This window comes from Kogia breviceps, chromosome 15 (genome assembly GCF_026419965.1).
Source record: "Kogia breviceps isolate mKogBre1 chromosome 15, mKogBre1 haplotype 1, whole genome shotgun sequence".
Taxonomy (NCBI): Eukaryota; Metazoa; Chordata; class Mammalia; order Artiodactyla; family Physeteridae; genus Kogia; species Kogia breviceps.
The window spans coordinates 25,895,998-25,921,574 of record NC_081324.1 but is presented as its reverse complement, the minus strand read 5'-3'; the positions used below and the strand labels follow the sequence as shown (position 1 = coordinate 25,921,574).

General features: G+C 40.1%; 1 protein-coding gene across 1 annotated transcript; it reads right to left on the bottom strand.

The window, feature by feature from the left end:
• Positions 1 to 5,106: 5,106 nt before the first annotated feature.
• Positions 5,107 to 25,561, bottom strand: IER3IP1 (immediate early response 3 interacting protein 1). Its single transcript, XM_059041009.2, has 3 exons — positions 25,346 to 25,561; positions 6,181 to 6,282; positions 5,107 to 5,309 (listed from the first exon to the last, which is right to left on the bottom strand). Exons 1-3 carry the CDS (start codon positions 25,434 to 25,436, stop codon positions 5,254 to 5,256), a joined length of 249 nt encoding a protein of 82 aa, XP_058896992.1. The 5' UTR covers positions 25,437 to 25,561; the 3' UTR covers positions 5,107 to 5,253.
• Between the last annotated feature and the right edge of the window lie 16 nt (positions 25,562 to 25,577).

Genomic DNA, 25,577 nt, shown 5'->3' with positions numbered 1-25,577 from the left:
TGTCTCCGCCCCATCCGCCCAGGGCTACTTTCCGGTTTCGAAGACCAGCTACGGGCTCTAGTACTACTCTTTCCTCACCGTGTAACAGAACGGTAAGTTATTATCGAGACCTGCTCCTTCAAGGGCGAGGCCTACTGGCCCTGGATGCAGCAGGAAAAACAAAAACTTCTGCCTTTGCTCAGTAGCATCCCACTGCAGTGTTGTCAGACCAAGTATTATTACCTTTCTTTGCCGCCACCCTTGCTCACTCTACCACTTCTGTTTTCCAGTCCTCATAACAGGGCAAAAAGAGGTGTTGGGGCAAGGAACGGTGACTTTATTTGGAAAGCCAGCAGACTGAGAAGGTGGCGGGCTGGTGTCCCAAAGACCCGTCTGAGTTGGAATTCAAGGCTTATTTTACACTGAAGGGAGAGGGGTGTGGCTCGTTGTTGCAGACTTCTTGGTGCCAGCCAGACCCCAGAGGGGATATGACATCCTTTGTTCTTTTAGCTGTCCATTTAAGTCAGGTCACCATGTTCTTGTCAACCTCCAAGAAGACAGATGTTATCCTCTTTTCTACAACTCTTTATCTCTACAGGAATGAAAAGTATGACACCTTTAAAGCAGTGGTCCCCAACCTTTTTGGCACCAGGGACCTGGTTTCGTGAAATACAGTTTTTCCACCGACAGGGTGGCGGGGGACTGGTTCAGGCGGTAGTGCACGCGATGGGGAGAGGCACATGAAGCTTCGCTCGCTCGCCCGCCGCTCACCTCCTGCTGTGCAGCTCGCTCCCTGAGAGGCCGAGGACCAGGACCCCTGCTTTAAAGGGCAAGCCTGGGAGGCAGCCTTGAGAATGGGCTGTATTTCAGGCTATGGGCAACATTCCCTTACAAAGGTACAGAGTCACCATAACTAAGAACAGACAACAGAGCACACAGATTAAAGATTAATGGAACAGATCCAATATGGAGTCAGGTTTGGTCTCCCTTACACTTCTCACCCATTAAGGGCTATCTCAGAAGTCATCTCCTTGATACTTCCCTTGAAACACCCAATCTCTGAAGTCATTTCATGCTTTCCTACTTGAATAGCATTTGGCACTTATTGCTGTCTTTTATTAACAACTACCACTGGCAGCAGTGTCCCTCTTTTCTTGCATCAGCTATTCCAAAACTTTACGCTGCCAAGTTTCCTACCCTGCCTCTCTGAGGGACAGCTACCACAGGTCTTGCCTGTTATCCCTAGGGGAGCAATATCTTGTGATACATATAACCACCTCCCTCACTGCTCCCTTCCCACACATATGTTGGGAGTCTCCACTTGTCTCCCTTTGATCCAAAAAAATTATACCCCTTGAGTGCAGAGACAGTCATCCTATGTACTCTATATGAAAATGACTAAATGAAAAGCTTTCAGGAGCAGTCTGACATAATAGAATACAGGCTCTAGTTTACACCTATGGAAGCTCTTGACAAAACTGCTGATCTGCCCTTGACTGGGGACTCATTTACTGCTAGAACACCAATATCCCCTCTGCCCACTGCTGCAGTCAGCCATGTTGTAAGCTATAACACTTTCTGTTCCCTGGACTAGGGACCCTTTGCTTTTCCTCCTCACTGGGTCTGGAGGTTGTTTTCATCTTATATTTACTAAGTCTGAGTTTTTTGTTTGAGGGCCTATTTGGTTGAAGGAAACGGAAACATCCTAGTTTCCCCTTCAGAATTAGGAGCTGTCCTTGACCAGATTAAAATACCACCGAAGGTGGGTAATATTAAGACATGCAGTTTTCTAAATGCTTACTCTGGCTGCAATATGGAGAACAGATGGGAGAGGTGCCAAAATGTGTGTGAGACCAGATAAGAATCTATTGCAGGGCCACAGAGAGATGCTTAAACGAAAAAGTGTGGAAACAAAGCAAACAAAACAAATTTAAGAAATCTTTAGGAGGTAAGAGAAATTGGTGGTAAATTAGATTAAGGGTAAGGGAGAGGAAGGCATCAAGATAATTATTAGGTTCCAGGTTTGGGCAGTTGGGTAGTATGGTGTCATTCACTGTGATGTGGAATAATGGAACATGACTAACGGCTTCCTCCTTACCGAAAGACTCAAATGGCTTTACCTGCCAGAGGGCAAGATGAGTAAAGATGGGATGGGACCTCAGAAGGAGAACTTGAGAAATAAAAAGATGCTCCTCCCAGAGGAGGAGCGGAGGTATAAAGTAAACAGTATCAGAACTAAAACAAAAAGAGTAGAATTCCATAACTTACCTTGATCATTAGTATCGGTGGACACTGCCCACTATGTGTCCCAGGTCCTTGCACAGATGTTTTCACTATATCTGACATCTAATGACCAATCAGGGGCCAAGGAAAATTTTAGCAAAAAAGATTTCCATTTTGGTTGGTATCAAAATTTTATTATTGGTAATAACTTTGAAGCTGTAAGTCAGTAAGAAAGTAATTTATTTCACCAAAAACGTTTTACTTCAGAAGAACATCTCTTTGATCTAGGATCAAAGGTCAGTGAACTGGAAATTATATATATATATATATATATATATATATATATATATATATATATATATATATATATATATATATATAAAATCTGGAGCAGACTTCTGTTCTAAAACAGTTATTGACCAATTTTACAGAGGAAGGAACCAAAAACAACTGAGGTCTTAAGAAGTTTATTTAAGTCATATGATAAAAGGTTCTGGCTAGCATACTAGCAACGTCCTGCCTCCTATTTTACTCAGATGTATTGCTTTGTCTCAGGTCATTTCATGAGTACACACACATATACACACAAGTGATTGCAAATATCTATAGAGCACAGATCACCGTGCCTACTCTACCTAAAGCAAGGATTTTTTAAAAAAAGATACTGCATAACCATGTTTTTGAAAGCTTAGGGTTGCGTGGAAGTGCCTTAGGAAGCTTGTTAAGAGTGAGGTGGAGGCTGAACAGTGGGCCTGTGGGTTCCCGCTTCAACTGATACATGGACCTGCTCCCATCTGTTTTAGCTATTGGATGATTACACTTCTATGTTATTATTCTTTTGAAAATCCAGTTCTGCTGTTAACAGTCAAAGTTTGAAAACCACTGTACTTGATTAAGGACTAGGGTATGAATTTGAGTATGTACACACTACAGCCAAGAGCCTTCACCACAGGTCATAGGCATATAGACACAGAGTCAGAATACACAGGACCATTAACACCACAGATATTTGGAGTCCAGAATAATCACAAATTGTTAATCCTGATAATGGCTAAGGGGGAAGATGTTGGCAGGCAGGCAGGCACTTAGGTTACTGTCTACTAAAACAAGATGCTACCGTTACTGAATTGCAACTTCTCTGGATAAACTAGGGTTAACCTGTGAAAGCTTACAGACCGGTCTTCAGGCACAGTAAAGCTAGAACTGTGTAAGAATCCTTTAGAGATGAAATATTTTGATGTCTATGCTGCACTTTCCTCAGAACCACTTTGCTACAGAAAACTCTGATCCTGCCCTGCTATGACTGCTCTCCATTGGAGTGTGAACTTGGACAGTATTCCAAGAATGAATATAAAGGTGTGTTGTAATGTCTTAATGAAAATGATATCAGGCCAAGGTCTCTCTTTTCTTTCTTTTTAAAATTCTATATGGCTCACTGCCTGTGGAGAAACAGGAGTGCCCTCAATTAACTGCTACTTTTGAATCTGTTTCAGCAGCTTAAACTTGAACTTGTGCATGAGATCCTTCTAAGGCCAAAAGAACATTGCCTTTAAGTGCCAAATACATTAGTTACTCCCATGAGCCAAGTAATCAACTTAGGATCCCTGGTACATTTCTTTGGTTCAGCTGCAAGGCTCCCCCTGCTCAGAGATCTTCTGCTCTTCCATCTCCAGCTCAGGCATGGCCAATAGGCATCCAATACCTGCTCCGAAGTTTTAGAAGTAACTTAAGTCATAGAATCAAAATTGTTCACGAGTCTTCCTGATGTATGTCAGCAATTCTGTTAATTCATTGAAGGAAAAAGAAAAAGGAATGTGAATGTTTACTTTCATTAAATCTGTGCTCAGTGATTTTACAGCAAAGAACATATATAAGTGTTGCACACAAAATGAGATTAATTAACAGACAGGTTATATACTGAAGTACAAAAACAAGTGTTTGACTTGGAAACTGAACTTTATTTACAGATGTTCTCCTATAGACAAAGATTCTATTCCACCCCCTTTAAAATATTATAACTAATACTTCCCAGAAAAACCATTTATATTGTTTTAATCTTTCTGCATAAAACAGTATTATGGGATAAGCAAATATGGGATGGTCTAAGACATAAAAAAACAAAAGACAATTTATCCACCATGAATGCTCTACTGACTGACAGAATGAAGAATTACAAATCACACCCCTTAATGTGCTACTCCAAGAAACGGAAACGTGATAACTTGGGGAGGTAAATGCGTCACAATAAAGTCTTCTTACATAGTATGGTTTAATGGTGATTGTTTAGGATTGCTCCTGCAGGCTGCTATTTATAAAAATAAGTCATCATTGTTAAAAGGGGCATAGACTTTTCTCTACAGGTTTTATTTTACTTATGGAAATGTGTAGATACTGACCTGGTCTCATCATTCAGGCCAAGTAATAAAATAACAAACGCATGAAAAGAACTTAAAAACACAATCATCATGTGACTAACCGACTTACAAAATTAGAATTCTCCCAGAAATCAGAGTATTGCTCTTCAGTAGTTACTATGAATTTGAATTTTTCATAGCTGGGACAGTATACAGACAAAATATTTAATCAAAGAGTTCAAAATAAAATAAGCCAAATTTCCTATCTAACATTTTATATTTAAAAAATCCTTTAAATTTTATGTAGGAGGATAATCATTCTCACATCATAGCTAAGTCACAAGGAACTTTGAAAAAAAAATTCATCCCTGAGAAGTCAAAGAAAGAAACCTCTAAAAACACAGAAGTGACAGTCCTGCACCCTTTTAACAATCTTTACCATAGCATGAACTTTTATCAGCAGTCAGCAATCAAATGTATTCCAATCTGGCCTCTGATGATCTGATCTTTTTGCAATAAAACTATAAGTGCAACATTTAAAAAAATCAGATAAATAGGGACTCTGGTTTTATTGGCAGGTTTACATTTTTGTCAAGTCCAAGGTCAGCCAGCTAAGATACGTGTGTTCCAATAAAGACTGAAGTAATAACTTCTGCTGGCAGCTCTTCTCCTGAGTCTCCATTTCCCCCATTGATCTTCACCCAAATAGTAAAAGTAATACAATTGCAATTGAGTTTACTATTATCAATGGCACTGCAAAGAAAAAAAAAATAAAAGTTTTTTATTATTTAAAAAATCAGAAAAAAAATGAAGACATAGTTACTAGCATCCAGGAAGGATGGAAATACAGTATGTCATCAGAATCACATTGCAAATCCTTATAACAAAGTAACATTCAAACATGCATTGGACCATAAAATCCAAAACTTATTGTAAAGTGGGCTTGTGTGACTGGGGATAAGGGTTACACTGGTACAAGATCAATGCAAAGTCATCTGTGGATAGTGCTGGTGCAGCTCTGGGAACACAGAAGCATACTGGACCCAGGCGGAAGTGGAGCCACATGGCTGCCAGTGACAACTGACATTAGAAATACAGTGCAAAGAAGATTCTGTTGCTTCATCACTAAATTAAGAATGAAACTTATCATTCTACCCAAAGCTGTGATGAAATCAGCTAACAGAGAGGGACAGAGACCCTAATTTTAATGGTTTTTAAATAAAAGGTTTTGAATTCTTGAGTTGCTCTAAAATATTTTCTAATAAAAATAGCAGATATGGGACCTGTATTTTTCTCTTGAAAGTCTTACAGGACTCTAGATGACTTTTCTACTTAGAAGCAAAAGAATTTCTAAAAGGTAAGAACACCATTGTCTTTCAACTCTGAGAGGTGACATACAGGTAGCATACAAATATTACATCACTGAGCATTCCATCTGCATCAAGTGGCTTAGATAGAAATAAGAGGCAAGCTAGGAAGGAAACTAGTAACTTTTAAGCAGCAAAGCCAAGTTAAATATTATAGAAAAAAAGTTCCCACTACAAAAATGGCATTCACACTTGGAAGTTTTGCTACTTAAATCAAACCACAAAATTAAGAGCGTTCCACTAGTTTTTCTTCTTACCTCTCATCACAGTTCTCACAGATCGAATAAGGTTCATTAGCTGAGATTTAATTCCTGGCTCTTCTCCAAATCCACCAATTCCCTGGTCTGTTCCCCAGCCAACTGCATAATATAAAGATGATTAGCTGTGATAAAATTTATTATGCACTCACCTTGCTCATTAGTCACCTTCTAAAGATGATTTTGAGCCTGTTAGACATAAATTACAGTTATATGACTTAAAAACGAGTATATTTTTTACTTTTGATAAGCAGCACAAACTCATTTAATTTCAATTTGGATTTTATAAAATAAACTACACTCTTAATAAATTCTTCCATGGCACTGTATTCAGTAAAGGTGATTGTTGTGACACCTTGATTGTTTTCTTTCTCTTTTTCTAAACAATATTTTTCAGGTCAGAACTGAAAACCGAAGCATATTGTCCAGTGAATAATTAGCTCAATTCAGAATTCATAAAACCCAAAGTAATGATCAGTATAAATGTGTTGCAGCTGAGCTTCACTATCTGTTCACCTGGGGAAATGTTAATGTAAACCTGGTCGCAGCTTGGTTAGGCCTTCATAACATGCTCTAACCTGACAACAGAGGCACATCTTTTTAACTTGATCATTCATCTTCATTTCTCAATTTTGAGGTAAGGAATTTAGCCTATTATCTAACCCTAACCCCACTTATTTTCAGTAAATGAGTCTTTTACCTTCTTCTTTCATTTTCCTGATAATATAAATCATTATTTCTTTACCTTTATCTGCTAATTCTTTTTTATTGCCTTACTCATTCTTCTAGAGGCTTACCTGTCCTCATTTCTGCAACGTCCTTCTCTTGTCCTCATTTCAGGTCCACTTTTCATATCTCACATGACTATGTACTTTTTTACTCTCATATAACTACAGGGCTTAATTAATTCCTGACATGTTAACCCTTAAACTTGAAGACAGAGAACAAGTTTTTATTTTATACATGAAATAACCATGTATCAGGTAACAAGATTTCATTTTGTTTAATCACCTTTTCCTTGGTTGAAATAAAGGTTAAATAAACGGTTGCTTTTTTTTTTTTTTTAATTTTTTGGTCACATCAACACTGAGATATGTCATGGTATAAAACTAATGTAAAATTCAAGTTCACATCAGAGCTGATGTGTTTTTACTCCCGCTCACCCTTCAAGGCCTAGCTCACTTGTGCTTACAGCCTTCCCTGTCCACAGGGCTGTCACTCTTTTTTGAGCTCCCGCAGCACAACTTCTATCACAGTGGTTAATATCACAGCCTCTACTATCTCTTGCCAGACTCTCAACAGATGCCTCTGCAGTTTCCTCTCGACTTCTTTCTCCCTTAAAGTGTCAGATCTTTTAGCTCACAATGTGTGATGATTCCCATTGCCTACTGAGTAAAGTTAGAAACTCCTTAAATTGACATGCTAGCCTTGTATCATACTACAACCCTCCAAGTAACTAGTGGTTACTCAATTACCCACTAATTGCTATACATGTTAAAGGCAGCTTCTGAATCTAGGTTTGTCTGACTTCAATGTCAGGGCCTTTCCTAATTCCCTCCCATGTCATAATAAACCTTTCTCTTTGCTCCCCAAATAGTAACTACTGACTGTAAGTTACATTATAAATTCCTGGAAGACAGGAACTGAATTTAGTCTGTTTTTACCTTTTCCCTCTCCCCCACCCAGAGCAAGTAGTTAGTAAATGTTTGTGGAATTAAACTGAATTTATAGCAGACCAAGATAATTTTGGATAAAGAAAGACAAGGTAAATCCTAGAATCGTGGATAAAACTTCCAAAGAAACATGTTTCTTTATTTTTAAGACACACGAAGTGTAACCAATCATTCAATTGTAGCTTTGCGGGAGGGAGGAAGAAATCCTCCAATACTAAATGTACACATCTCTCCAAGATAAAAACAATCTCAGAAGATACACCTGCATCTTCCTTCCTACTTCTGGATCTACTTCTGTCTCCGACAAGCAAATAGACTTAACGCTATTTCTCCAATGCTGACTTTAACCATATAACAAGTTCTACTGTAAGTTCTTTCTCCCACATACCTGTCTCACTCTTCCAGGGAGCTCAATCAGCATTCTCCACTACATGGCAGTCCTCTTTTTGTAATCTAAGTTCAAAGGTGTAGTACCAGGCTTTAACTGCTTATAATGTGGTAAAAACTATTTCATAATAGTGTCTCTAGAAAGACATAAAATACAAAATGACCACCACCACCAGTTGTATCATTTTCCAAACCAGTTTAGTCTTACTAATATAAACCTACTTAACAACTCTGCACAATAAGAAAGCAGCCTGGTTTTGGTTAAACATAATGGTTACTGTAATGAAGGAGAAAGTTTTCCTTGACCCTCTTAGGGTCCTTGGCTATGTCTGAAAATGAAACTGACAGAGACAGATTAACAGGAGAAAAGCACACAAACTTTATTAAGTTTTTACAGGTACCTGGGAGTCTTCACAAGAAAATGAAGATCTGAAAAACTGACCAAAGCAGGAAGTTTTCCTACCTTTTAGACAAAAGAACAAATTTGTGAAGAATTAACAAAACAAAGGGGTTTGGGCTACGGGTAGGAAATGCAATAATGTCTGTTTATACAGTCTTCCTGGCCCTAAATTCCCTGTCTCTGGTGGTAAGAATGTCTCCTTTCCTCCTGGTACAGGAAGGATACCTTTCACACAGGAGATTTATCTCCTGCTTTCAAGAAAGAAGGGCCAGGGAGGGAGGAAGGCGGAGTGACCTCTGATTCTGGTGTTTTCTCTAATTCCTCAGCTTAAGATATTCAGCATGCCACGGTGCCTTATTTGGGGGTAGCACATCCTGAACCCCATCAATGGATACACACTTTTATCTTAGCTTTCTCCTGAAACCTTACTAAAAATGACATTAAAACAGTAACAAGAGAGAAGTCTGCAGGCAAGAGAAGTCAATCTGGACGATGAAAAATAAAGGGAAGAATAACTGACTTAGCAGAGAAAGCTGAAACCTAAACATCCAGGGAGCACACAATAAAAAACTGAGGTGAATCGTGCTGAGAACCTTGGAAACTTGAAAGAAACTTCAAAATGCCAGTGAGGGCAACAAAGCTGAAATACAGGAGGACTAATTGAAAAGTCTTCACAAGAGCAGTTAGCACGGCTCCTCCTTCCCCTCCCATCCCATCCCCTTCCCTAAACTGAACTGATAGGAAGAATCTCCCTCTCTTACACCCTCAGAAGACATGAGGTTTACTCTCAGCAGAGACTGAAGCATGGAAGCTCTGGACCTGGGGACATCTAGGGAGGGTGGATTGAATTAAAGTCTGCAAAGTGTCAGACTCCTGCCCACTTTCCTTGCTTGTGTCTCACATAAGCCTGGAAATAAGAACACTTATATTCTGCAGATAGGAAGTTGTAAAATTACTCTGGAAATTGACCAGCTGCCCAAGAAGACTTCAGATACTGACATACTGGAGGCTTTAATGAAACAGCAAACTTACAGAGAGGGCCACTGGTGAGCAAATCCCAACCACATACACAGAGCTTCCTAAAAGCCTCTCAGTGCTTTACTCTTCAGAATGAACTGACAGTCAAGAGGGAACAATTCTTAACGTGGAAAGACAGAACAAAACCAGAAAAGAAGACTTTGAGGAAGAGACAATGTAAGAAGTAGAAGTTCATTTTTAAAAAAAAAAAAATCCTTAGAGAACAACTACTGTAGCTATAAACCCCAGGGAACAAGATGCCATAAAAAAAAAAAGGGACATAAAAAAGAAGGAATGGGACTTCCCTGGTGGCACAGTGGTTAAGAATCTGCCTGCCAATGCAGGGGACACGGGTTCGAGCCCTGGTCCGGGAAGATCCCACATGCTGCGGAGCAACTAAGCCTGTGCACCACAACTACTTAGCCTGCACTCTAGAGCCCGTGAGCCACAGCTGCTGAGCCTGCGAGCCATAAGTACTGAGCCCGCATGCCACAACTACTGAAGCCCACCCACCTAGAGCCCATGCTCCGCAACGAGAAGCCAGCACACCACAATGAAGAGTAGCCCCCGCTCGCCACAACTAAAGAAAGCCTGTGTGCAGCAACAAAGACCCAACACAGCCAAAAACAAATAAATAAATTTATTTTTTTTAAAAAAGGAGTGCTTGTTCTTGCTATATTAGCATAAAAAGTTCAAAAAAAGATGCCGACACACTAAGTTGAAGACATCTACCAGACAAGGCAAAATTAAAGAAAAAGTATCAATATGTCAAAATAACAGGAGTTCCAGAAAGAGAGAAAAAAAAGTAGGAAAAAGTGATCAAACAAGATGGTCAAAAAGCACATGAAAAGATGTTCACCATCACTAATTATTAGAGAAATGCAAATCAAAACTACAATGAGGTGTCACCTCACACCAGTCAGAATGGCCATCATCAAAAAAATCTACAAACAATAAATGCTGGAGAGGGTGTGGAGAAAAGGGAACCTTCTTACACCATTGGTAGGAATGTAAATTGGTGCAGCCACTATGGAGAACATTATGGAGGTTCCTTAAAAAACTAAAAGTAGAACTACCCTATGACCCAGCACTCCCACTCCTAGGCATATACCCAGAGAAAACCATAATTCAAAAAGATACATACTCCCCAATTTTCACTACAGCAGTATTTACAATAGCCAGGTCATGGAATCAACCTAAATGTCCTTCAACAGAGGAATGGATAAAGATGTGGCACATATATACAATGGAATATTACTCAGCCATAAAAAAGGAAAAAATGCCATTTGCAGCAACATAAATGGACCCAGAGATTGTCATACCGAGTGAAGTAAGTCAGACACAGAAAGACAAATATCATATGATATCACTTATATGTGGAATCTTAAAAAAAAGGTATAAATGAACTTATTTATAAAACAGAAGTAGAGTCACACATGTAGAAAACAAACATGGTTATCAGGGGATGGCAGTGGGGGTGGGGGTGGGGGCAGAATGGGATAAATTGGGAAGTTGGTACTGACATATACACACTACTATATATAAAATAGATAAGTGATAAGAACCTGCTGTATAGCACAGGGAACTCTACTCAGTACTCTGTAATGGCCTATATGGGAAAAGCATCTAAAAAGGAAAAAAAATAGAGGATATATGTATAACTGATTCACTTTGCTGTACACCTGAAACTAACACAACATTGTAATCAACTATACTCCAATAAAAAATTTTAAAAATTATCAAACAAATATTAAGGGATGATATCCCAGAACTGAGGGATATGAGACTTTAGGCCAAATGGGCCCAATCAGAGAACAGCCCAACGAATGAAAAGGAGACCCACATGTTGCCACATTATTGTAAAATTTCAGACCTATAAAGATAAAGAGAATACCCTAAAGGCTTTTAGAGAGGCAACTTAGGTTACCTACAAAGAATCAGGAAACAGAATGGCATTAGACTTCTTAACATCAACAAAGGAAACGAGAAAATTAAATGGAATAATGTCTTCAAAACTCTGAAGAAAAATTGGTTCCAATCTAGAATTCTACAGCCAAAGCATAATTCAACTAGAAGGATAAAATTATGTTTTACTGTTCAGCTGTAATATTCATAGTCATAGTAATGTAAATATGGAATATTGGTATTACCAATAATTGGTTGGAGATGGGAGAGATGGAGAAGGGAAGTATGTGTGTACTTGTGCTAACACAAGGATGAGTGTGCTGCTGATGGCATAATTGTGCTAAACCCTTCCACAGTAGCAGGTTAGTGACTTAAAACTTGGAAGAGTTGAAAATAATTGCTTTTGAAGAACAGGGGAGGTTGAGGAGAGATGGAGAAGAAGGCTTCTATCTTTCTTTACAAACTGAAACGGCTTTTTGGACCTTTTTTCCACACACATATATTGCTTTGATAAAAATAAAAATAACATTTAAAAAGAAAGCCTGTAAAGCTGCTCCTCTGTTGGAGAAACCCCTCTGGAATGAGGCCTTCCCCTCCAGAGCATGAACATCCTGATGGCAGGGACGGGTTCCAAAAAGTAGAGGGGTTTCAACCACTAATCACTCTGAATATTTAAACTTGCTTTATAACCACCTTTAGATGGTATTGTTGGTTTCATTTCCTTTACTTGCTTTTTGGAAATTTATCATTGTTAAAATTATCAACCCTTTCCATTCATAGCCACAAGCTCTTACATGGTAAAAAAAGAACTTGTTTTAACCACTTTGTGGATCATGCACTCAGTTTTTATGAGAAACCATGGTTTTCAACAATCTTTTTATCTGTTAGACCTGTTCCAAAAAGATATTTAAATATATGCTTTTACATAATGGGAGGAGTGACTCTCAGAAAAAATTTACCTTCCAACTGCTCTTCAACAAAACAGGATAAAATTCTACAATATAGGGAGGGAATAGCATTGGAGTAATTTTTCAAAAATAGTAAGTTATCAGAGGGGGTGCCTTCAAGATGGCAGAGGAGTAAGATGTGGAGATGTTCCTCCCCACAAATACATAAAAGCTGCATCTACGTGTGGAACAACTCCTACAGAACACCTACTGAACATTGGAGACTTCCCCAAAGGCAAGAAATTCCCCACGTACCTGAGTAGGGCAAAAGAAAAAAGGAAAAACAGAATAGGGATGGGACCTGCACCACTGGGAGGGAGCTGTGAAGGAGGAAAAGTTTCCACACGTTAGGACGCCCCTTCACTGGCAGAGATGGGGGGTAGCAGGGGGGAAGCTTTGGAGCCACGGAGGAGAGCGCAGCAACTGGGGTGCAGAGGGCAAAGCGGAGAGATTCCCACACAGAGGATGGGTGCCGACCAGCACTCACCAGCCCAAGAGGCTTGTCTGCTCACCCACCGGGATGGGTGGGGGCTGGGAGCTGAGGCTCAGGCTTCGGAGGTCAGATCCCAGGGAGAGGACTGGGGTTGGCTGCGTGAACACAGCCTGAAGGGGGCTAGTATGCCACACTAGCCGGGAGGGAGTCCGGGAAAAAGTGTGTAACTGCCTAAGAGGCAAGAGACCATTGTTTCGGGGCACACGAGGAGAGGGGATTCAGAACACCGCTGAAACGAGCTCCAGAGACAGGCACGAGGCGCAGCTATCAGCACGGACACCAGAGACAGGCATGAAACAGTAAGGCTGCTGCTGCAGCCACCAAGAAGCCTGTGTGCAAGCACAGGTCACTATCCACACACACACACACACACACACACACACACACACACACATGAGCCTGTGCAGCCCGCCACTGCCAGGGTCCTGTGATACAGGGTCCCATGATACAGGCACAACTTCCCCAGGGGGACACACGGCACATCTCAGGCTGTTGCAATGTCATGCTGCTGGCCTCTGTCACCACAGGCTCACCCCACACTCCGTACCCCTCCCTCCCCCCGGCCTGAGTGAGCCAGAGGCCCCAAATCAGCTGCTTCTTTAACCCTGTGTGGGAGCAGACACCCTCAGACAACCTACACGCAGAGGCAGGGCAAAATCCAAATCTGAACCCCAGGAGCTGTGCAAACAAAGAAGAGAAAGGGAAATCTCTCCCAGCAGCCTCAGGAGCAGTGGATTAAAGCTCCACAATCAACTTCATGTACCCTGCATCTCTGGAATACCTGAACAGACAAAGAATCAACCCAAAATTGTGGCAGTGGACTTTGGGAGCAACTGTAGACTTAGGGTTTGCTTTCTGCATCTAATTTGTTTCTGGTATTATGTTTATCTTAGTTTAGTATTTAAAGCTTATAATCACTGGTAGATTTGTTTACTGATTTGGTTGCTCTCTACCTTTTAAAATTTTATATATATATATACTTTTCCTTTTTCTCTTTTTATGAATGGGTATGTGTATGCCTCTGTGTGATTTTGTCTGTACAGCTTTGCTTTTGCCATTTGTCCTAGGGTTCTGACTGTCCGTTTTTTTGCTTTTGCTTTTTTTTAGTATAGTCGTTAGTGCTTGTTATCATTGGTGGATTTGTTTTTTGTTTTGGTTGCTCTCTTCTTTCTTTCTCTCTTTTTTTAAATTACTTTTCTATTTTTAATTTGTTTTCTATTTTAATAATGTTATTTTATTATTTTTTTCTTTCTTTCTTTCTTTTCTTTTCTCCTTTTTCTTCTGAGCCGTGTGGCTGACAGGATCTTGGTGCTCTGGTGGGGTGTCAGGCCTGAGCCTCTGAGGTGGGAGAGCCAAGTTCAGGACACTGGTCCACCAGAGACCACTTGGCCCCACATAATACCAAACAGCGAACACTCTTCCACAGATCTCCATCTCAATGCTAAGACCCAGCTCCACTCAGCAACCAGCAAGCTACAGTGCTGGACACCCCATGCCAAACAACTAGCAAGACAGGAACACAAACCCATCCATTAGCAGAAAGGCTGACTAAAATCATATAAAGTTCACAGACATCCAAAAAGCACACGACGGGATGTGGTCCTGCCCACCAGAAAGACAAGATCCGGCCTCATCCGCCAGACCACAGGCACCAGTCCCCTCCATCAGGAAGCTTACACAACCCACTAAGCCAACCTTAGCCACTGGGAGCAGACACCAAAAACAACGGGAACTATGAACCTGCAGCCTGCAAAATGGAGGCCCCAAACACAGTAAGTTAAGCAAAATGAGAAGACAGAAGAATACACAGCAGATGAAGGAGCAAGGTAAAAACCCACAAGACCAAACAAACGAAAAGGAAATAGGCAGTCGACCTGAAAAAGAATTCAGAGTAATGGTAGAAAAGATGATCCAAAATCTTGGAAACAGAATGGAGAAAATGCAAGAAACATTTAAAAAGGACCTAGAAGAACTAAAGAGCAAACAAACAATGATGAACAACACAATAAATGAAACGTAATATTCTCTAGAAGGAATCAATAGCAGAATAACTGAGGCAGAAGAATGGATAAGTGACCTGGAAAATAAAATAGTGGAAATAACTACCACAGAGCAAATATAGAAAAAAAAATGAAAAGAATTGAGGACAATCTGAGAGACCTCTGTGACAACATTAAATGCAGCAACATTCGAATTATAGGTGTTCCAGAAGAAGAAGAGAAAAAGAAAGGGACTGAGAAAATATTTGAAGAGATTATAGTTGAAAACTTCCCTAATATGGGAAAAGAAATAGTCAAAAAAAGTCCAGTAGGCACAGTGAGTCACATACAGGATAGATCCAAGGAGAAACACGCAAAGAAACATATGAATCAAACTATCAAAAATTAAATACAAATAAAAAATATTAAAAGCAGCAAGGGAAAAGCAACAATTAACATACAAGGGACTCCCCATAAGGTTAACAGCTGATCTTTCAGCAGAAACTCTGCAAGCCAGAAGGGAGTGACAGGACATATGTAAAGTGATGAAAGGGAAAAACCTACAACCAAAATTACCCAGTAAGGATCTCACTCAGATTTGATGGAGAAATTAAAACCTTTACAGATAAGCAAAAGCTAAGAGAATTCAGCACCACCAAACCAGCTTTAAAACAAATGCTAAAGGAACTTCTCTAGGCAGGAAACGCAAGACAAGGAAAAGACTTAAAATAACACACCCAAAACAATTAAGAAAATGGCAATAGGAACATACACATAGATAATTACCTTAAATGTAAATGGATTAAATGCTCCAACCAAAAAAAAATAGACTGGCTGAATGGATAAAAAACAAGACCCATACATATGCTATCCACAGGAGACCCACTTGAGACCTAGGAACACATACAGTCTGAAAGTGACGGGGTGGAAAAAGATATTCCATGCAAATGGAAATCAAAAGAAAGCTGGAGTACCAATTCTCACATCAGACAATATAGACTATAAAATAAAGACTATTACAAGAGACAAAGAAGGATACTACATAATGATCAAGGGATCAATCCAAGAAGAAGATATAACAATTGTAAATATTTATGCACCCAACACAGGAGCATCTCAATACTTAAGGCAAATGCTAACAGCCATAAAAGGGGAAATCGACAGTAACACAATAATAGTAGGGGACTTTAATACCCCACTTTCACCAATGGACAGATCATCCAAAATGAAAATAAGGAAACACAAGCTTTAAATGATACATTAAACAAGATGGACTTAATTGATTTTTATAGGACATTCCATCTGAAAACAGCAGATTACACTTTCTTCTCAAGTGCTCATGGAACATTCTCCAGGATAGATCATATCTTGGGACACAAATCAAGTCTTGGTAAATTTAACAACATTGAAATTGTATCAAGTATCGTTTCCGACCACAACACCATGAGACTAGATGATGGTTAGTTATAGGAAAAAATCTGTAAAAATTACAAACATATGGTCTCTAAACAGTACACTACTAAATAACCAAGAGGTCACTGAAGAAATCAAAGAGGAAATCAAAAAATACCTAGAAACAAACGACAATGAAAACACAACAACCCAAAACATATGGGATGCAGCAAAAGCATTTCTAAGAGGGAAGTTTATAACAATACAATCCTACTTCAAGAAACAAGAAACATCTCAAATAAACAACCTAACCTTACACCTAAAGCAATTAGAGAAAGAAGAACAAAAAAACCCCCAAGGTTAGCAGAAGGAAAGAAAGAATAAAGAATAGATCAGAACTAAATGAAAAAGAAATGAAAGAAATGATAGCAAAGATCAATAAAACTAAAAGCTGGTTCTCTGAGAAGATAAACAAAATTGATAAACCATTAGCCAGACTCATCAAGATAAAAAGGGAGAAGACTCAAATCAATAAAATTAGAAATGAAAAAGAAGAAGTAACAACTGACATTGCAGAAATACAAAGGATGATGAAAGATTACTACAAGCAGCTATATGCCAATACAATGGACAACCTGGAATAAATGAACAAATTGTTAGAAAAGCACAACCTTCCGAGACTGAACCAGGAAGAAATAGAAAATATAAACAGACCAATCACAAGCACTGAAATTGAAACTGTGATTAAAAATATTCAAACAGGGCTTCCCTGGTGGCGCAGTGGTTGAGAGTCCGCCTGCCGATACAGGGGACACGGGTTCGTGCCCTGGTCCGGGAGGATCCCAAATGCCGCGGAGCGGCTAGGCCCGTGAGCCATGGACGCTGAGAGAGGCCCGTGTACTAAAAAAAAAACAAAAAACAAAACAAAAAACAAAAAAAACTTCCAACAAACAAAAGCCCAGAACCAGATGGCTTCACAGGCGAATTCTATCAAACATTTAGAGAAGAGCTAATACCCACCCTTCTCAAACTCTTCCAAAATATAGCAGAGGGAGAAACACTCCCAAACTCATTCTAAGGGCCACCATCACCCTGATATGAAAACCAGACAAAGACATCACAAAAAAAGAAAACTACAGGCCAATATCACTGAGGAACATAGATGCAAAAATCCTCAACAAAATAGTAGGAAACAGAATCCAACAGCACATTAAAAGGATCATGTGGGGTTTATCAAGTGGGGTTTATCATGTGGGGTTTATCAAGTGGGGTTTATCCCAGGAACATAAGGATTCTTCAATATATGCAAATCAATCAATGTGATACACTATATTAACAAATTGAAGGAGAAAAACCATATGATCATCTCAACAGATGCAGAAAAAGCTTTTGACAAAATTCAACACCCATTTATGATAAAAAGTCTCCAAAAAGTAGGCACAGAGGGAACTTACCTCAACATATAAAGGCCATATATGACAAACCAACAGCCAACATCGTTCTCAATGGTGAAAAACTGAAATAATTTCCTCTAAGATCAGAAACAAGACAAGGTTGCCCACTCTCACCACTATTATTCAACATAGTTTTGGAAGTTTTAGCCATGGTAATCAGAGAAGAAAACGAAATAAAAGGAATCCAAATTGGAAAAGAAGAAGTAAAGCCATCACTGTTTGCAGATGACATGATACTATACGTAAAGAATCCTGAAGATGCTACTAGAAAACTACTAGAGCTAATCAATGAATTTGGTGAAGTAGCAGAATACAAAATTAATGCACAGATAGCTCCTGCATTCCTATACACTACTGATGAAAAATCTGAAAGAGAAATTAAGGAAACACTCCCATTTAGCACTGCAACAAAAAAAATTAAATATGTAGGAATAAACCTACCTAAGGAGACAAAAGACCTGTATGCAGAAAATTATAAGACACTGATGAAGGAAATTAAAGATGATACAAACAGATGGAGAGATATACCATGTTCTTGGATTGGAAGAATCAACATTGTGAAAATGACTATACTACCCAAAGCAATCTGCAGATTCAGTGCAATCTCTATCAAACTGCCAATGGCATTTTTCACAAAACTAGAACAAAAAATTTCACAATTTGTATGGAAACACAAAAGATCCCGAATAGCCAAAGCAATCTTGAGAAAGAAAAACGGAACTGGAGGAATCAGGCTCCCGGACTTCAGACTATACTAGAAAGCTACAGTAATGAAGACAGTATGGGGCTTCCCTGGTGGCGCAGTGGTTAATAATCCGCCTGCCAATGCAGGGGACATGGGTTCCAGCCCTGGTCCGAGAAGCCCTGACATGCTGTGGAGCAACTGAGCCCGTGCACCACAACTACTGAGCCTGTGTCCTAGAGCCCATGAGCCACAACTACAGAGCCTGCGTGCCACAACTACTGAAGCTCACGCGCCTAGAGCCTGTGCTTTGCAACAAGAAGCCACTGCAATGAGAAGCCTGCACACCACAACAGAGTAGCCCTGCTCGCTAAAACTAGAGAAAGCCCATGTGCAGCAATGAAGACTCAATGCAGCCAAAAATAAATACATAAACCTATTAAAAAAAAAAAAAAAGACAGTATGGTACTGCCACAAAAAAACAGAAATATAGATCCATGGAACAGGATAGAAAGCCCAGAGATAAACCCATGCACATATGGTCACCTTATCTTTGATAAAGGAGGCAAGAATACACAGTGGAGAAAAGACAGCCTCTTCAATAAGTGGTGCTGGGAAAACTGGACAGCTACATGTAAAAGAATGAAATTAGAGCACTCCCTCACACCATACACAAAAATAAACTCAAAATGGATTAAAGACCTAAATGTAAGGCCAGACACTATCAAACTCGTAGAGGAAAATATAGGCAGAACACTCCATGACATAAATCACAGCAAGATTCTTTTTGATCCACCTCCTAGAGAAATGGAAATAAAAACAAAAATAAACAAATGGGACCTAATAAAACTTAAAAGCTTTTGCACAGCAAAGGAAACCATAAACAAGATGAAAAGACAACCCTCAGAATGGGAAAAATATTTGCAAATGAAACAACTGACAAAGGATTAATCTCCAAAATACACAAGCAGCTCATGCAGCTCAATATCAAAAAAACAAACAATCCAATCCAAAAATGGGTGGAAGACCTAAATAGACATTTCTCCAAAGAAGATATACAGATTGCCAACAGACACATGAAAGGATGCTCAATATCACTAATCATTAGTGTAATGCAAATCAAAACCACGATGAGTTATCACCTCACACCAGTCAGAATGGCCATCATCAAAAAATCTCCAAACAATAAATGCTGGAGAGGGTGTGGAGAAAAGGGAACCCTCTTGCACTGTTGGTGGGAATGTAAATTGATATAGCCACTATGGAGAACAGTATGGAGGTTCCTTAAAAAACTACAAATAGAACTACCATACAACCCAGCAATCCCACCACTGGGCATATATCCTGAGAAAACCATAATTCAAAGAGAGTCATGTACCAAAATGTTCATTGCAGCCCTATTTACAATAGCCAAGACATGGAAGCAACCTAAGTGTCCAACAACAGGTGAATGGATAAAGAAGATGTGGCACATATATACAATGGAATATTACTCAGCCATAAAAAGAAATGAAACTGAGTTATTTGTAATGAGGTGGATGGACCTGGAGTCTGTCATACAGAGTGAAGTAAGTCAGAAGGAGAAAAACAAATACTGTATGCTAACACATATATATGGAATCTAAGAAGAAAAAATGTCATGAAGAGACTAAGGGTAGGACGGGAATAAAACACAGACCTACTAGAGCCTGGACTTGAGGATATGGGGAGGGGGAAGGGTAAGCTGTGATGAAGTGAGAGAGTGGCATGGACATATACACACTACCAAACGTCGGGTGGGTAGCTAGTGGGAAGCAGCTGCATGGCACAGGGAGATCAGCTAGGTGGGGGGTGGGAGGGAGGGAGACGCAAGAGGGAAGAGATATGGGCACATATGTATATGTATAACTGATTCACTTTGTTGTAAAGCAGAAACTAACACACCATTGTAAAGCAATTATACTCCAATAAAGATGTTAAAAAAAAAGAAAATGTGTACATATATAATGAAATATTATTCAGCTATATACCAGGAAAACCTGCCATATGTGACAACACAGATGGACCTTGAGGACATTATGCTAAGTGAAACAACTCAGAGGAAGACAAGTACTGTATTTTCTCACTTATACGTGGGATCTAAAACCATCAAACTCACAGAAAGAGTCGTATGATGGTTGCCAGGAGTGGAGTGGTAGGGGAAATGGGGAGATGTTGCTCAAAAGGCACTAATTTTCAGTTATTAGATGAATAAGCTCTGGGGATCTACTGTACACCATGGTGATCCAACACTGTTTACTTGAAAGTTGCTCTGAGAGTAAATCTTAAATGTTCTCACCACAACATTAACAACAAAATGATAATTATGTGAGGTGAAGGATATGCTAACCAACCTTACTGTGGTAAGCATTTTGCAATATATGTGTGTATCAAATCATCACATGTACATCTTAAACTTAGACAATGTTATTTGTCAATTAGATCTCAAAGCTGGGGGAAAAAAGAATGATGTCTCACATTTATAAACGGTTCTATAGATACTAGCTTAATAGCCTCAGTTCTGCCTCCTGGCCTGCAAAAGCCTACTATTTTTAATATGGCCCTTTCAGAAAAAGTTTGTTTTCTTCTAGCTTTGTTTTACCTTTCTCATTTAGATCTACAATGCTCTTGCCATTGGCTTATGTGTTTAGCCTGAGGCAGAGGGTCAAGATTCACTTATTTCTTTTTGAATATCCAGTTAACCTAGAATCATTTATTGAAGGACCATCCTTTCTATCACACTCTACTGTTAACTTTATCATAAATTAAGTGTCCATATAAATATGTGTCTGTATTTGGATTCTCCACTCTGCTCCATTGTTCTATTGTACAGCAACCTTTTAGTAAATTTCTTTCTGTTTAATCAGGCAGAGTCAGCTTCTATTGCTTGCAACCAAGAACCCTGACAGGAATGAGTAATCTCAGGACTCAATCCTTGAACCTCTTCTCCCTCGGAGAAATAGCCTTCATTCCAATCATTTCAAATTACCAGCCAACATCAAAATCCCCATGTGTAAATCCTTCCCAGACCTCCTCCCTTCTGGGCACCAGACCTGTATATGCATATGCCTACATGATATCTCTACTTTGAAGTCTTAAAGGTACCTAAAAATAGGCTAATTCCTATTCCTATTCCAGGAATTAGCTTTAAATGCTATTTCCTTAGGAACTGATGCTGTTCTGATTCAACCAGGAGGTTATATTCCCATGGTTCTCACCCAGTTCTCTTCCTTCAAAGCATTTATCCTAGACTCAAGTATTTGTATAATTATTTATCTGTTCTACCATTAGACTCTAAGGTATGAGAACAAAGATACTGTGTTATGCTCACTGCTACATCTTTTCCACCTAGCTCACAGTGACTGGCCTATTTGTTATAAGAAACGAAGAAAAACTTCCTGCCGCCAAATCTGGGAACCTCCTCCTTCTCCAGCTAATCCTTCCTCCTTTTTCAATGAAGAAGGTATCCTACCTCCCATTTAATGCCATCTCCTCCATCTGTGCCTTAGGACCCATCCCTATCCACCTTCTCAGAATCCTTGAGTTATCAATTACCTCATTTCTCTCCTGTCCCTTTTATTTTTCTCTCATTACTAGATCTTTTCCCCTAGCAATTCCTTTTCTAACCTTTAATTATGAAAGTTTTAAAACACACCTATCACTCAGATTTAATAATTACTGATTTTTTGCCTACGTGCTTCATCTTTTTTTCTGCTTGATTACTTTAAAAATAAATTACTGGTACTGAAATATTTCAGTATGCATTTTTATCACACTAACAAGATGTACAGGGATTCCTTAATATCCTCTAGTATCTACTCCATACTCACATTTCTTCAAATGTTCAAAAAAATGTTTTTTACAGTTGGTATGTTTGAACTAGAATTCAGTCAAGGTCCACATGCTGCATATGAATATCTCCCTACATCTCTCTCTCTCTCTTTTTGTCTTTTTTATATTTTGTATATTTGCCTTAGTGGTCACTACCTCCCCACTTATTTCATGGCATTGACTTAATGAAGAGACCTGACTAGTTCTCATTGTCACTGCTGAGACCTAAAAAACAAAACAATCATAAAACATATCTCTGCATCCCCTTCCAGCTACCATTTCATTTCCTCCAACTCAGTGACACATTTGGATAATTGTGCTGTCTCCATTCTATGACTTTCCACTCGCTCCTCCCCATTCCAATGTGGATTTTACCCACTGTTGTAACTGCTCTTACAGAATCACCATTGACCTCTACTATCCTGAATCCTCAGGACACTTTTCAGTCCTTATCTTGCTTGGCTTCTCAGAACATTCCACTGTTGTATTCTCTTTCCTGCTTCAAACACTCCTTGACCTCTGTGAAACCCCACTGTCTAGATTTCCCCTTCTCTCTGTTTTGCTCACTCATCAATTTCTCCTGTCAGCTCTTCTATCATTACCTGAACATTAAATACTGGAAGAGATTTTAGGACTGTCCTGGTCAACAATTCTCCTTTGTACTCTATTCCTTCCCTGAACAATTTCATCTCTTCACATGGCTTAATTTATCATCTGTGGTTGACAAACTCAAATCTCAGTCTCCACTCTGGCTCTTGCTTCTGGTCTATGGACTTAAGTCCAACTGACTATTCCATATCTCCACTTGCGTATCTCACAGAAATCTCACTCTCAGCATGTGCGAAACTTCTTTATCTCTTCACCTTGTTACCTGCACCACCCCCCACAATTTTCCACCAGTGCCAACTCAGTAAAGCTACTACCCTTCACTCTGTTGCATAAACCAGAAAACCAAGAGACATCTTTGACTTTTTCCTCTCTCCTCATTCCCAATGTCCAAACAGTAAATTCTATCTTTTCTACGTTTAAAATATCTCCTGATTTTGTACTAGTTTCCTAGGGCTATTATATCAAAGCACCACAAACTATGTGGCTTAACACAATGAAAGTTTATTTTTTCACAGTTCTGGAGGTCGGAAGTCCAAAACCAAGGTGTTGGCAGAGTTGGTTCCTTTTCAGGGCTCTTGGGATAATGTCGTCTATGCCTCTCTCCTAGCTTCCGGCAGTTACTGGCAATCTTTGGCATTCTCTGGATTGCAGCTGCACCACTCGTCTCTGTCTCTGTTGTCACATGGCCTTCTTCCCCCTGTGTCTGTGTGTCTCTGTATCTCTTTCTCCCCAGAGGGACACCTCATTGGACTTAGGGTCCATCCTTTTCTAGTGTGACCTCATCTTAACTTAATTTCACCGCAAAGACGTTATTTCCAAAAAAGGAAACAAGGGTTAGGACTTTAATATATCTTTTAGGGGTATACAATTCAACCCACAATGTGATTCCTTCTACTTTTCTGGATAGCATAGTGGTGAAGAGATGAACTTGAGTCAGACTGCCTGAACTGAACCCTAACTCTGCTGCTCTCTAGCTGTGTGATCTTAGGAAAGCTACCAACTCTTTTGTGTTTCTGGTCCCCATCTGTAAAGCAGGAATTAAAACAGTATTTGTCTCATAGGGTTGTTGTGAGGGTTACACAAGTTAATAAGTAGAAAGCACTTGATACAGATCCTGGCACATAGTAAGTATTAAGTGTTAGGTATCATTATTGTTATTATACCCATTCAACTTATATTATACCCACCATCTCTACTTGCCCTATTTGGAATGGTGCTTTCCACATCCACTCTTCTACACTTCTAATCTGTTCTCCACACAGTAACCAGCAAATAACACAAATCAAGTCATGTCACTGCCCTGCTTACGACCTTTCCACACCAATTTTCACACCAGCTCTTACTCATCACCTCCCGACCCTTCACGTAGTTAATGTTTACTGACTTATCTGATTTCGGGTTAGACACACTTCCTTCAAACTTTCAAAGATTCACAAGTTAGTATATCCCAGCACTTCTCTTTCGTAACATTCTGCATACTTGTTATTGGTACTTGTTCCGTTTTTATTTAGATTAACTTTCATTAGCAGGTCAGGGCAACTGTTTTAACCTCAGTTTCGCCTGGCACATAATTTGTGCTCAATAAATCTCTCCTGAAGGAATAAATGAAACCAATAAATCTTGCTCATGGGTTTGAGTTTCAGTGATCTACACAGACATATTTGGTACGCTGTGACAAATGATGCATATCACGCAGTATCCTGCCTTAATTGTGCCTCATGCAGAAAAAAGCAGTCTGCCCAGGTGGCATGGAGGTCGCTGGATTGTGAGATCCCAGTAGGCATAACTTCTGTCTTCTCTGTATTCTCAGATTCTAGCCTGGCACATCCCAGGCACCCAATAAACTGTGCTGAATAAACTTTTCTTGTTACATGGATGATTGTATGTCGTGATTACCCCAACACGTCCCCTTTCCTCTTATCCCCAAAGCCCAGGAACCCCTATGACCTTCCATCAGTTCATTCTTCTGATTACCTACGCTCCAAAATGAGCCACGCCCCTCCCTCTTTCACTGAAAACTCACACCCCAGGTTTTTGACAATTAAAAGCGGTCATAGAGAAGGGTACTAAATTCCTAACCTAAACTGGACGCAAGCAGGGGCCTTCCCTGGCTCATTCCCGCCTCCCCCGATCCCGACACCCAGGGTCGGACACACAGTGGGCGTCTGTTGAACAATCTTCACCCCACTGAACAATCTTCACTCCACTGGTGAGACGAAAAGTGGCTCGGCTTCCCCACCCAAGGAAGGGCCCCAAGAGGCGAGCCCTCGGCCGCCCGTCTGTCCCGGCCCAAATGGTCCACTCACGCGGCCCGACTCGGGTCCGAGCCCCCGGAGCTCGGTGCCGCCCCCTCGGCCCGCCCCTGCGGCCCCACTCACTGTTCTTGAGGAATCGCTCCTCGTGCAGCACGGCGATGGCATTGACGCAGAGGAGGGCCGCCTGCAGCAGCGAGTACAGCGTAAAGGCCATGGCCACCCGCCCCGAGGTCCAACTGATCCCCTTCCCTCCGCGGCAGGGGACGTGGCGCCGCCACTGCCGGCGCTTCTTACGGCAGCCGACGAGGCCCAAAACGCGTTCTGAGAAGCTCCACTCCCATCTGGCTAAGCCCCG